Source organism: Melanerpes formicivorus, unplaced genomic scaffold, assembly GCF_026170545.1.
Source record: "Melanerpes formicivorus ecotype bairdi unplaced genomic scaffold, bMelFor1.0.p_v2 SCAF_30, whole genome shotgun sequence".
In the NCBI taxonomy this organism is placed as follows: Eukaryota; Metazoa; Chordata; class Aves; order Piciformes; family Picidae; genus Melanerpes; species Melanerpes formicivorus.
The window spans coordinates 4,400,704-4,415,154 of record NW_027142382.1 but is presented as its reverse complement, the minus strand read 5'-3'; the positions used below and the strand labels follow the sequence as shown (position 1 = coordinate 4,415,154).

General features: G+C 43.0%; 1 protein-coding gene across 1 annotated transcript in view; it reads left to right on the top strand.

Annotated features, from left to right (window-relative positions):
- The window catches only part of MED14 (mediator complex subunit 14), a 49,739-nt gene extending 36,465 nt beyond the window's left edge, over positions 1 to 13,274 (top strand). The window contains exons 22-31 of the mRNA XM_068155094.1: positions 677 to 832; positions 1,406 to 1,517; positions 2,143 to 2,274; positions 2,968 to 3,150; positions 3,792 to 4,027; positions 4,682 to 4,861; positions 5,484 to 5,591; positions 7,804 to 7,929; positions 8,543 to 8,732; positions 12,606 to 13,274. Of these exons, the coding sequence (XP_068011195.1) occupies positions 677 to 832; positions 1,406 to 1,517; positions 2,143 to 2,274; positions 2,968 to 3,150; positions 3,792 to 4,027; positions 4,682 to 4,861; positions 5,484 to 5,591; positions 7,804 to 7,929; positions 8,543 to 8,732; positions 12,606 to 12,679 (1,497 nt within the window). The 3' untranslated portion in view covers positions 12,680 to 13,274. The remainder of the gene's footprint in view (positions 1 to 676; positions 833 to 1,405; positions 1,518 to 2,142; positions 2,275 to 2,967; positions 3,151 to 3,791; positions 4,028 to 4,681; positions 4,862 to 5,483; positions 5,592 to 7,803; positions 7,930 to 8,542; positions 8,733 to 12,605) is intronic.
- Positions 13,275 to 14,451: the final 1,177 nt, after the last annotated feature.

Here is a 14,451-nt window from a genome sequence, read left to right as displayed (position 1 = left end):
CAGGAGAGTTTGCTATTTTTTTTCCTTCTGACAGCTGCAACTGAGCACTAATTTTCTGATACTACATTTAGCTGATTCTAAATATCTACCTCTTTCATGATTTTCAAATGGAAAGCTAATGGGAAGAGGAAGGGATTTTTAGTTACCAGTGGAAAGTACAAGAGAAGGAAAGTGGGAAGGTAAAAGAGGAAGTGGCAAATTCCCCTGGGTACAAGAAGATGTCATGGAGAAGGTGACCTGGGCATTCTTACCAAACAGCCATTGTGGGTTTGATACAACAGCCCAGTAGGTTCTGGATACCGATGAGCTATTCTCAAACAGCTGTTTCCAGCTGCAGGCTTTTCCTTATTTTTAAGGAAAAAAGAACAACATCAATATTTCAATTAACTAGAGATATTTAATGTTAATGAGCAAGGTTTCTTGTTTGGTGGCAATCCATAACCCCTTGATATAAAAGCAAAAGAAAATTAAGCTTAACTATCTACTGAGAAGCTCTGCTACGGACTGATGTATTTTGCAAACCATTCATGCCTACTGACAGTAAGTTCTAGAGACCTGCCTGGTTTGCATGTCCTGTAGCTGATCGAGTTTGTGTTCAAGCTCAGCAAATACTGTTGCTCAGTTATGTAATAGAATTCAAACAGAAAAATTGCTAACAGGATTGATTTTTCCACAGACATTCCTGAACATGTTTGTTGACAGCAATCAGGATGCACGAAGAAGATCTGTAAATGAAGATGATAACCCACCTTCTCCTATTGGAGGAGACATGATGGATTCTTTGATATCACAGCTTCAACCCCAGCAGCCACCACAGCAACCACAACAGCAGGTACCCTGCAGGCAAAATAAAGACATTTCTATTGTCTTCCACAGCTCTGTGTTTCTAAGAACTTGCATTCTAAAAGGATCAGCAGGAAAAAAAATGGAAAGGGAGACTATAAAACTGCTCTGCTGCAGAACTCCCCTTGGGGCAAAACGTATTCATTTATTTTGCCATTTCACCTGCCAGTGTAAACAGCTCACAGCATATGAAGAGCAGCTTTGGAAGGTCACATGAGACTTGCTGCCTTAGAAGAGAAGGACTGAGGGAGGGAAAAAACTGTTTAAGATAAAAGATGGGGAAGGCAGTGGAGGAGTTTACTTGGCTGTTACAGGGGGCACATAGAAAGGAATGAGGTGCAAAGGTTAATAGCTCTGTCTTGAGGAGAAACAGCCCAAAGTCTCTGAAAGGAATAGTGAGCGCTGATAAGGTGATATAGATAAGCAAGCAACTATTGTGATGGACCTGTGAGATTCATGGGTGGGGACCAAACTTTCATTTGTGTTCTCCTGCTCATACTTAACTTTAGTTTTAGTACAAAATTGTCTAAAACATTCATTGTCTTTTTGTTGACAATTTCAGCCATTTGCAAAACAGGCAGGAGCATCAGGAGCATATCCTCTTACTTCACCACCCACCTCCTATCACAACACAGTGACCCCATCTCCCTCTATGATGCACACACAGTCACCAGGTAAGGAGGTGCTAATGGTGTGCTGGAAATTGTAGCTCTTTATTCATGCATGATTTTCTATTGTTTGGGCTGCCTTTAGCTGCAGGTTTGCCAAGAGATTGCACCTTATATTGTGGAAAAAACAGCACAGCAAAGTCCTGCCATGCATGGTTTGGAAAGTACACTTTGAAGCTAAAAAATCCCCATGCAGTGAAACTCTTATGTTTAGCTGTGTAATGCTTGGGACTGTCTCATTCTTGGGGCTTATAACTGGCTCATATCAAAATCTGTTAATTTTAAATACCTGCTTCTTCAGAAAAGCTTTTCATCACCAAAGCTCTGCCTTCTGCTTCCAGCTGTTATAGTGCAACAGCTAAAAGTATTTAAATTTGGGGAATGGCTGGGCAGAGGGGAAATGCCATTCTTCAAGCCAAATATCTTGGAAAGCTTCCTTTGGGTGAATCAGTCTGGAAAATATAACATTGGTGAATGTACAAAATGAAGCCTTTAAGTGCAAAAATAAATTCTCATGAGTCTTGTTTGCTCTCTCCCTAAAAAGGAGATAGATGTTGCAGTTGATAGAACAAACTTGTAACAGAAACCCAGGAAATGTGTATGTTGAGTGATGTGTGATGTCTTTGATTAGGGAATTTGCATGCTGCAAGTTCACCTAGTGGAGCTTTAAGAGCGCCATCACCAGCATCCTTTGGTCCAACTCCTTCACCTTCCTCTCTTGGAATCACAATGGGACAAACAGCTAACTTTGCCAGCCCACATGGTGAGTTCTTTACTGGCAGGTGTACACATAGTGACAGGGAAGGCTTATTTGCTTCTTGAAGTTAAGTCTGTCAGAGCAGGCCTAAGTTAATTGAGGAAGATTTGTGGTTTGTAATTGGCTTAAGTAGCTGTTTTCATACATGTGAGTGTAACCTTTAACAGTAGTCAAAAGTAGCTGCATGGGATGTTGAGGTGTTCCTCATCTTTTTAAAATGCACCATCAGTTACTCTTTTCAGATTACTAACATGGGGAAACCACACCTGGTCTTGTAACAGAACAACGGCTGCAGCTTTTCATGAGCATTGTCTATAGTTACATTAATGTATTTTCACTGCTTATGTTTCCTGCAACTAGAACAGGTTAGAAATTGAGGTACTTGGCAATTTCAAGACATTGTCCAAGTCTTTCTGGCTTGACATACCTGTATGAAAACAACATGGCCTTTTGGTCCTTTATTAAGATTCTTGGAAAGCTGCTAAACAATGGTTTGTTGTAATCACAGTGCATAGGAAACCGTTTCATCGATCACATAAAATGAACAGTTTAGATTTGTAACTTTAGCACACCAATTTAACTGTCAACATGAACAAGGTGAGGCAGATGTTTGCAGATTTTACTAAGCCTTGTTTACATTTCTAGATTGGAAAAGGTCATGCTTTAAAAATAATAACAACAATCTTGTAACATCTGCAGGTACCATAGACCCAAGCTCACCATACACTATGATGTCACCCAGTCAGCGTGCAGGGAACTGGCCAGGATCACCCCAGGTCTCTGGTCCATCACCAGCAGCACGGATGCCTGGAATGTCACCAGCCAACCCTTCCCTTCATTCACCCGTCCCAGATGCCTCCCATTCCCCACGAGCTGGAACAAGTAGGCTTCTTTATCAGTGTTATGACTGTAAAACATCCATGTTTAACTTCTCTAATTCTGTGCTGTTTTGTGGTTTTGTGTGTCAGCCTAACAGTCCTGTCTGCTCTTCTTCAGGGAAATATCTAAGGAAATAAATCTTTATTCTGTCCTAGTTCAGATCTGTCACAACTTGGAAAACCTATTAAATCATGCAGCATAAACTTCAGCAGGATTGATACCTCTTGTTGCACTACAGAAATGAGGCTTAAACTATTGACTGAGAAAAATTCCTCAGAGTGAAGTCAATCATAGGCATATTTACCTACTCAAATACCAACTTTTCATATGGTAGAGTTGTAATGCTGCTCTTGCACGACTGATTTAGCCATCTTTCCATCTCATTGAGTTTGTTGTACAGACCTGCTGCCTGCTGGCATGCTGCAGAAAGAGGAAAAGGGAGCAGGATTTTATTGTTACTGAGACTCTTCTTTGACTTTGTTTTGCCTGTTGCCTATCCCCAGGCAGATAAATTCTTAAATAAGAAGGATTAAGGTTTAACCCAGAGAACTCATTGCTGCATAGTTACAACAAATACAGTGAACACGTACCTTAAGTTCCAGCTTAAAGGCTTCCTCCTGCAAGTACTTTTTCTGTATCAACAGGTTCCCAAGCAATGCCGACTAGCATGCCTCCACCTCGTAAACTACCTCAGCGCTCTTGGGCTGCGTCCATACCTACAATCCTTACCCACAGTGCCTTGAATATTCTGCTGTTGCCCTCTCCTACCCCTGGGCTTGTGCCAGGACTAGCTGGCAGCTACCTTTGCTCCCCTCTGGAGCGATTCCTTGGATCGGTTATTATGAGAAGGCATCTTCAGAGGATTATACAACAGGAAACGGTATGGTTTAGGTTAAAGCTGACCAAGTATGACTTCACAGCTGTGCTTTTTCATGCTCTCAAATCAGGCACAAACCAAAATGCTTCACATCTAGTCAAAATTTGTGTTGGACTTGTGCTGTACTTCTGACTCTTGTTGTTTAAAGTGTCAAAATGTAGAAAAAAACATTTAGTTCTGCTTCTTTTCCACACAAATTAGAAGTGGAAAGCCCGTTTGGTCAAGTGAGGTTTGATAACCAACACAATAGCAAGACTATGACCAGGCTTTCATCTGTGGTGGCTTCTGTGAGTTTAGCAACGGCTGTTGAAAGCTAAGTAGAACAGCCACAGGGTTACTAAGGATGCCACACTTGGCAGAAGTGCCCAAGAAATTAATTACCAGTTGACACTAACTGAAGTAATCAGTCATGAATGCTGCTTTAGGATTTGGGACAGACAATGTGTGCCTCTTCTTCTTTGGCACTGAATCATTGACAGAGAAAGAATCAAAATCTTGTATAAGCTTCATTCTCAAGGCAACTTTACCCATACACAAATATACATTTCTTTCTAGATCAAGGGCAGACTGATCATCAGCATCTTAGAACTGAATCTGTATGTCTGTGTTCAGAGTTTAATGAATGATTATCTGAATGTGATACTTGTTTTTATGCAGCTACAGCTAATAAACTCCAATGAACCAGGTGTGATTATGTTTAAGACGGAGGCATTGAAATGCAGGGTTGCTCTCAATCCCAAGACAAACCAGACTTTGCAACTGAAAGTAACACCTGAAAATACAGGACAATGGAAATCTGAGGAGTTACAAGTTCTGGAGAAGTTCTTTGAAACAAGGGTATGTATTCAAATCCTTAATGTTTAGGGCTTTGTGCGTTCTTTTTAATCTCTAGTGGTGTTTTGAGTGGTACTGATGGCTTTACCGGCATATATAAGGACTGCAAAGTCACAGAACAATTGTCAGGAATGGTCATCCAGTTCCAAACCCCTGCCATGGGCAGGGACACCTCACACTACATCAGGTTGCTCAGAGCCACATCCAGCCTGGCCTTTAAAACCCTCAGGGATGGGGCTTCCATCACCTCCCTGGGCAACCTGTTCCAGGGTCTCACCACCCTCATTGTTAAGAACTTTTTCCTAACATCCAATCTGAATCTACCCATTTCTAGTTTTGTTCCATTCCTGCTAGTCCTGTCACTACCCAACATCCTAAAAAGTCCCTCCTTCAGATACCTGAAGGCCACAATAAGGTCTCTTTAGAGCCTCCTCTTCTCCAGACTGAATAACCCCAACTCTCTCAGTCTGTGTCCATAGGAGAGGAGCTCCAGCCCTCTGATCATCCTCCTGGCCCTTCTCTGAAATGTAAAACGTAAAATTAAGAGCTGTGCATGCTGGTTACCTATTAAATTGCATACCTTATTATCTCAATGGTCAGTACTAAATTATGTCTTTTTTTTTAGGTTGCAGGACCACCTTTTAAAGCAAACACACTAATAGCCTTCACAAAATTACTAGGGGCTCCAACACATATCCTCAGGGACTGCGTACACATCATGAAACTTGAGCTGGTGAGTTAACTGTTCTGTTTAGTTCACCCAACATCAGTTGTTGTGTTAAAAAAGAAAAAAAAAGGTGCTGTATCATTATCTTTACCTATAGACACATAAATTGCTCTATATTTATCACAGAATTATAGAATCACTGAGGTTGGAAAGGATCTTTAAAGATCATCTAGTCCAACCCCCCTGCAGTGAACAGGGTCATGCTCAACTAGATCAGGTGGCCTAGAGCCCTGTCAAGCCTCACTCACCTTCAGTACCTCCAGGGATAGGGCCTGGGCAGGTCCTGCCTGACCAACCTGATCTCCTTCTATGATCAGGTGACCCACCTGGTGGATGTGGGGAGGCCTGTGGATATAGTCTACCTGGACTTCAGCAAGGCCTTTGACACTGTCCCCCACAGCAAACTCCTGGCCAAGCTGTCAGCCCATGGCTTGGACGGGAGCACACTGCGATGGGTTAGGAACTGGCTGGAGGGCCGAGCCCAGAGAGTGGTGGTGAATGGTGCCACAGCCAGCTGGTGGCCAGTCAGTAGTGGTATGCCCCAATGATCAGTGCTGGGCCCCATGCTCTTTAACATCTTTATTGATGATCTGGATGAGGGCATTGAGTCCATCATCAGTAAATTTGTGGACACCACCAAGCTTGGGGCAGGAGTTGATCTGCTGGAGGGTAGAGAGGCTTGGCCTTCCAGTAGGTGAGGGGGCCTACGGATCAGGTTTCCCAGGGAGGTGGTTGAGGCCCCATCCCTGGAGATAAACTTCCAGGGGAAGTTTAGGCTGGAGGTGAGGAGAAAGTGTTTCACAGAGAGAGTTGTTAGCCATTGGAATGTGCTGCCCAGGGAGGTGGTGGAGTCATTGTCCCTGGAGGGATTGGATGTGGCACTTGGTGCCATGGTTTAGTAGTCAGGAGGTGTTGGGTGACAGGTTGGACTTGATGATATCTGAGGTATTTTCCAATCTTATTGATTCTATGATTCTCAACCTCCTAGATATATAGGTGTAGATATATAAATGTCATTTAGTGTTAATAAACAAGTTTTCATTTTACTGCTAGCTGTCCTAGAAACTTCCAGCATTTCTCTTTTAAACTGATGATTCTGAGAAACTGCAGACGTATTCCTGCACAATAGAGCTATGTATAGGCTGGCTGGAATCTTTCTGATGGTGTTCTCCTTTACCCTGTGCTTAATTCTTGCAGAGTCATTCTGACTTGTGCTAAACCTGGCAACAGCACCAAGCTGGGGGCAGGAGTTGATCTGCTGGAGGGTAGAGAGGCTCTGCAGAGATCCTCAACAGGCTGGACAGATGGGCAGAGTCCAGCGGCATGAGATTGAACACATCCAAGTGCCGGGTTCTGCACATTGGCCACAATAACCCCATGCAGAGCTACAGGCTGGGGTCAGAGTGGCTGGAGAGCAGCCAGGCAGAGAGGGACCTGGGGGTACTGGTTGATGGTAGGCTGAACATGAGCCTGCAGTGTGCCCAGGCAGCCAAGAGGGTCAGTGGCATCCTGGCCTGCATCAGGAACAGTGTGGCCAGCAGGAGCAGGGAGGTCATTCTGCCCCTGTACACTGCACTGGTTAGGCCACACCTCGAGTACTGTGTCCAGTTCTGGGCCCCTCAGTTTAGGAAGGAGGTTGACTTGCTGGAACGAGTCCAGAGAAGGGCAACAAAGTTGGTGAGGGGCTTGGAACACAAGCCCTATGAGGAAAGACTGAGGGAGCTGAGGTTGCTTAGCCTGGAGAAGAGGAGACTCAGGGGTGACCTTATTGCTCTCTACAACTACCTGAAGGGAGGTTGTAGACAGGCAGAGATTGGTCTCTTCTCCCAGACAGCCAGTACCAGAACAAGAGGCCACAGTCTCAGGCTGCACCAGGGTAGGTTTAGGCTGGATGTTAGGAAGAAGTTCTATACAGAGAGAGTGATTGCCCATTGGAATGGGCTGCCTGGGGAGGTGGTTGAGTCGCCATCATTGGAGGTGTTCAGGAGGAGACTTGCTGGGGTGCTTGGTGCCATGGGTTAGTTGTTTAGGTTGATTGGATTGATTGATGGGTTGGACGCGATGATCTTGAAGGTCTCTTCCAACCTGGTTTGGTTTATTCTGCAAATTTAGCTAGAGAGACACATTCTACTTTCTACTGCATCCCTGGTTGACAGCTGTGCATGTCACTGACATGGGACCTTTGCTGTTCTTTCTCTGTGCTGCTCTTTCCAAACAGTTCCCTGATCAGGCGAGTCAGCTGAAATGGAATGTGCAGTTTTGTTTGACGATTCCTCCCAGCGCACCGCCAATTGCGCCCCCAGGGACACCTGCTGTTGTGCTGAAATCCAAAATGTTGTTTTTCGTAAGTAGAGAGATCTGTTTTGAAATTTGGTGTATGGCTTTGAAACCATCACGGGTTAGTAGCAAATCACAACTACGCTGTATCTGTCAACTGTAAGAGCAAAAAATGTTCTGCCATTTGGAAGCTGAGATTTGCATGCAGCTCTCTTGTAATTAGTTCGGTTAGTGTTCATACTCTCCTTCCTATAATAGCACAGCAACTTCTTGTGTTTTGTCTTCTTGGAGAATTCTTGATTATATAAAGTTCAGTTCCCTCAGGGCTGCAGGTATCTTAGAATGCTCAACTTCAGGATGTGTTGCTCTTCTCTGAGGTGCTAACCACCTAGATTAAAAAGGTGTGCTCAGTGGTGCTGGAAAAGGATAGCAGGAGTGAGATGTTTAGAACAAATCTATATTAGTGTTGTCTCTGAGGCAATGCTCCCTGTAGGGTGCTTTTGAGAAGAAAAGAGTCTATACCTGATTGATAAATACTCTGTTGCAGAATTGAAAAGCAAGGAGGTGGAAGTGCATGCTGGCTGTAGACCTAGAGTGTTCAACTGTATCAGAAATTATGCTGTGAAGTATGTGGTCATTCAATTTAACACACTTTGTGGTTTGGTTTTTTTCCCCCACAGCTCCAGCTAACACAGAAAACAACAGTTCCACAGGAAGCTGTTAGTATTATTGTCCCAATTATTTATGATATGGCTTCAGGTACAACGCAACAGGCTGACATTCCCAGGCAGCAGAACTCCTCTGTTGCTGCTCCAATGATGGTTAGCAATATTCTAAAGAGGTTTGCTGAACTGAATTCACCACGACCAGGTACTGTACATGTCCAGTAGATATATTCTCTTCACCCAGACCTCAGTGACAAATCTCCAGTGTAAAATTACATGTCTCTTAAGTCTGAATTCTCCTTGGTTTCTCACCATACTTACTTTAGTGATTTAGTAGTAATCGGCAATACATAACTTAGCAAGTACTGGCAACACAGTGGAAGGTTACATGGATTTTGCTGTTGTGCCCAAGTGACAGAATGAACCTCTTGTTGGCCCAACAATAGATGACTTTTAACAAATGGGCCCAGAATGAGTCACAAGCTGTCAGGGCTTTTTTGGGTAGTTATGGACTTGTTGAGCTTAGCAGTAGCATATAAAGGGATGTTTAAATAGTTATCAGAACTTATGCACATGCTGTGAATGATTGAAAAGTCATTGGAGTGATGGTATACACATGGACAAAGGAGTATATAAATTGAGGAGCATATTGTTCTGTCCACCAGACATGCTGTGAAGTGCTTGAGGTAAATAGGTTGTTGCGAATGTTCATTGGCGCGTACGTAGTCTGGTACGTAGGCTGGGCAGAGGCCTTGAGCACAAGCCCTATGAGGAGAGGCTGAGGGAGCTGGGATTGTTTAGCCTGGAGAAGAGGAGGCTCAGGAGTGACCTCATTGCTCTCTACAGCTACCTGAAAGGTGGTTGTAGCCAGGATGGGGTTGGCCTCTTCTCCCAGGCAACCAGCACCAGAACAAGGGGACACAGTCTCAAGCTGCACCAGGGGAGGTTTAGACTTGAGGTGAGGAGGAAATTCTTCACCGAGCGAGTCATTTGTCATTGGAACGGGTTGCCCAGGGAGGTGGTTGAGTCATCGACCCTGGAGGCGTTCAAGAGGGGATTGGACGTGGCACTTGGTGCCATGGTCTAGTCATGGGGTCTGTGTTGATAGGTTGGACTCGATGATCCTTGAGGTCCTTTCCAACCTAAGTTATACTGTAGCGCACTGAGAGTAGCCTTGTGCTTTACTTTCCCTCTTGTTTATCATGCTTTTTATTGTTTAATTTTTTAATCCAAAATACTGAACAGCATTAGCAGGCTCTTTGAGCAGCATGTTGTCTGGAAGCGGTGGTTTTGAAGTCCTAATATACAGCTGGCTCGTAAGAACAGTAATTGTTTTGGTTCTGCTGTAGTTGCACACTGAAGAGCAAAGCCTTTTTTTTTTTCCATTAACTGAACAGTTTGAAGTTGTGAATCCAGAGGCTGAATTCTGCTTCTGTTCTGTGTAGTTACTCATCTCGTTGGTATGAGGTAATTTTAACGGTGCTTGGTGGTTTGATTGCTGGAACATGAGCAATGTTTATCTTAAATCAGTGTGGATATGCATATCCTTCTGAAAATTGTGATGAGGTCGAAATTAATAGGCATCTTCAGTTTAACATATGGTGTAATGGTGTTGGTTAATAGGAGAGATAATAGCCTTGAGGGCATGTGGGCTTACATGTAAGAGTTCTTGAGTATGTGGTACAGAACCATGGTTTGTGTAGCATATTTTGTGTAGCAGTTTATTTCAAGAGAAGGTTAACTGAACTTCAGGTGTTTCTTTTGGAATGTGCTTCCCCACTGAGCTCCCCTAGTGTGGGGAAGGGTAGGTACTTGTTGTGCTGTTTGTTATTGCACTAAACTATGTTTTAAGGCAAGCCCTCCACAAAGCACCACAGCATAGGGAGTAACTGTCAAAGCTGTTCTTCAGTGTCCCAGGTGGGATATCTTAGATCAGGATAGACCATTTTTGCTTGTCACACAAGGTTTGAAGTAGTTTGTGAATGTGGTACAGGGAGCAGAGTATAGACAAGCCAGAAAAATGCATATAAAAAGAGTTTGTGGCCCCAGGTAGCACCTTCTCCAGGCAAAGAAGGAGGTAGCTAGCTGAGCAGATGACATTTCTAGTAGTATTTCTTCTGACTTCTAAGAGAAAGAATGAGTCTGGATGGATGGATTGATTTATTTGTTTACTTCCACCGCCCAGCTAAAGTAGGATCTTCCCTGAGGACACTTGAAATGCAATTTCCTGTGTGCCTACTGTCAAAACTTACACTATTATATCTGACAAAAGAGAAGCTTCTTTCCTTTGCCATCGAAAGGTGAAGGAGGGCCAACAGATCAAAGTAGATAGTTGGGAAACTTCTTTTACAGCAGCAGTACATGGTGAGGGTACCTCAGGTGCATACTCTTTCTTTTCTGATGCTATTGTGCTGTACCCAGGATTTTCCAACCTGTGTTAGCTTTTCTGCTGCACTAATTGCAATTTGCATGGTTAAGTGAATTTTTCACTGTTTTAGTCAGAAAGGACCAGGGCTTCCCACCGTGCACATAGGATATTGCTGGCACTTTCATTGTAACCCATAATCGGTGTTGCCTCATTTTGGCTGTATCATTTTTACCTTTCTCTCTGTGAGAAAAGTATTTTGTATTCAGCTTAATTTTCCTCTTAATAAAATGGTAGTGCCTGAAAAGTAAGTTCTTTTGGAAGAGTTTTCTTTTCAGATCTGTGGGCAAACACAGTCTGCTGTGTTTAACAGTAAAATGTTGACTCATTGTGAGTATGCTGTCTTTCTGAGGTCACTTTACCTATTCCTCCATGGGGAAGAAAAGATTTTATTTGGGGCAATAATTATACAAGCCAAGTCCCTTGGAATATTAGGGTTAAATGTGAGCTGTAAGTCCACAGCCTGCATCATGTAGCAGACATCAAACTGGTAAGAAAGTCCCTACAGATGCTGGAGGTGACCCTTAGAGGAACTCGAGGGTCTTCTGATATGTCTTAAAGCTCTTCACAACCAAGCATTTTTAGTGATGTGGTGGATGGTGTTTAGCCCCTGATTTTGAAGCTCTGGTGTGATAATGCCTTTCCCAAAATAATAACCAGGAATCCCTAGTTTGGCAGTCAGGACTAATGCATCTCAGTAGGCTCTGCTTTTGCCTCTTTGCTTTTGCACTGTTGCTCCTTCAGCAACAAAATTCAACATCTTCCAACTGATAGCTCTTGAAATATACAGGAAAAATTCAGCCCAGAGTGACCAGGGAAGGTTAGTGGGTGTTAATTATATTCTCTTACCAGGACATTTGAGATGACATCTGCCTAATGCTCTTTGTTGTTGTTGTAATACCTCTTTTGTTACTGTAACAAAACCCTTTTGATTCTAATGGTTTTAACTTATCAAAGCTATTTCAGAATTACTGTGTAGGTTGATTTCTTTGGTCAAAAAATGGTGATATTCAAAACTTGAGACAGCTGGGGCTGTGGTTTTTCCACTCTCTATTAGATCTCAGCTGTTTGAAACAAAAGTCCATTTGCTCTTTAGTTTAGTGGTTTAGATGTCATGGGTAAGGCCAGAGCCAAATGGCTTCATATAAGCAAATTTCTGACTTTTGCCTGGCCGTGGAGCTGGAAATGTTTCCAAAATGAGGCTTAGAACAGAAAGCATCATCCAGCTCTTTCAGACTTCAGTCTTCTGGAATGTTTAATTTCTGAATTTCTGCTCTTAAGCAATACAAATAGAACGTTGAAAAAGTTGGGGGGGAGGGGGAGGAGTGTGTATGTGTGTTTTTCTTTATAAGACATAGTGCCTTTAATTAATAGCATGCAGAAAAAAACCCACATACATTCTAGTGCGGGTTCAATCCAGCACGGGGAAAACAATCGCAAGTTAAGAGCTGCCTGCCATTTAACGCCCAACAAGAGCAGGGCCTGCCGGGCAGGCCAGAGCTACATCGCTGAAACCAGCTGCCAAGGCCTTGGAGGCCTGCTGGGTCAGGCGGAGGCGGAGGCGGGGGCGCTGCGCGGGGTGAGGGGGCGCTGCGCGTCGAGAGGGGGCGCTGCGCGGCGTGTGCGCTAACCTGTCTCTTTTCCCCGTTCCAGGTGAATGCACAATATTCGCGGCCGTTCGTGATTTGATGGTTAATCTTACGCTGCCCCCTGGTGGGCGTCCCTAAGACACTTTTAAAAGAAGGCTGAGAGTGAAACAAAACCACCCTAAAAAAAAATCAAATATATATATATATATGTGCTATATATATATATATACACACACACATCAAGGCCTTCGGTTAAAAGAGGACATTTTCACTTCTTTTTAATACCCCTTGCAAGAACTAACTATAATAAACTGGCAAACTTTTCAGGGATGCACTTTCATCAAATTGAGTATCACCAGGACTTTTGTATAGTGCTGTTGTATAGTGTGTTTTAATGAGAGACACTTCGGACAAGGTCATAGATTGGAGTATCAGCTTGCTGGTAATAGATTTAATATTCTGTTTTATACTATAAAGATTATGAAAATGCCAAACTTGTTTGTTTGTTGTTTGGGGTTTTTTCCTGGTTTTTGGTTTGTTTGGAGTTTTTTTTCCTTACGTTTTTGGTGTAACAGTCCTTTTTTTAAGGCAGGTCTGTCATTTTTGAATACTGTAAAACTGTGACAAACTTTATATTGAAGCTGTATTTTAATATGACTGCTTTGAATCCTTAAACAATTTATTTGGGCTTGTTGTAAACATGTCCCCAAAAAGCAATATTTAATAAACTGGATTTAAAAAGCTGTGTAATCTTTAAACTTCGTTCCTCTCTACTCTAACCACTGGCCAGGCCTCTTGTATTCACACTTACCTGGCTGTCTCTGTATGTGGTCTTGTTTCCATACACACACACTAACTGAACAACAAAACCAAAGCTTACTTGTTTATTCTGTGGGTTTGATTTCTTTCCAGGCCATAGGAAAACAGGGTTTGTTAATTGTCCCTGTTGTAAAAACAACCAGTAATTAGCTAAAACAATGCTTCACTTCTTACAGTCATAAGAACCTACATCTCTTCTGTTCCAACAGCAAAGTTCTGTGGAAGGAAGCACTTTCTTTTCATCTGCCATGGAGTCCATAATTATAGACACCTTGATAACTGTAGACTCTTCTTGTTTTACAGTAAGGGCAGGAAAGGTAGATGCTTGAACTGTGTACCATGACACAGGAGAGGCTGATCTGAGAAAGAAACAACCTCACATTCAATTCTTTGAGTTGGATGTTTCTAGATGATTTTGTCAGTGATGACTGAAGACTCCTGTAATTGAATACCATTTCCATCTTTAGGAATCACTCTATATCATTTAACCATTTGTCCTCATGGATCAGGTGTTATTTTTATTGAGTTCAGGTTGGTTTCCTGACTTCCTGCAAGAGAATCTTTCTCCTCTACAGCCTCGCTCCCTTCACAGAGCTCTGTCAGCTCCCTGCTCAGCAGATAGACAATTTAGAATAGAATAGAATAGACCAGACCAGGTTGGAAGAGACCTTCAAGATCATCATGTCCAACCTATCATCCAACACCACCTAATCAACCTCTGGTGGATGTATTCCAGCCTGCCTTGCTGGCTCTAAGGCTGTCCAGTGCCCCTACAACTGTTGCAACACTTCTTTCCCTATGAATGAATTCATCTCTTACAAATTAATCTCTTTCAGAGCTCTTGCCATTAGAAATAATCTTTTGGTTGGTGTCCAACTCAGAGTTCAGCCTTCAACCTGTGTTTTTAGGCATTGGTACAGTACCAGTGTTTCTCTTACCTGTGTGTATTTAACAGATGCAGCATCTGAAATGTAAAACTCATCCACTGGAGGGGAAAACCCTGTCAATCTTTAAATGTTGCTGCTGCTACTCAGTGGGGGAGAGCTAAATATTATGGCATCTTTTAAATTGAGGGGTGATACAAGTATACC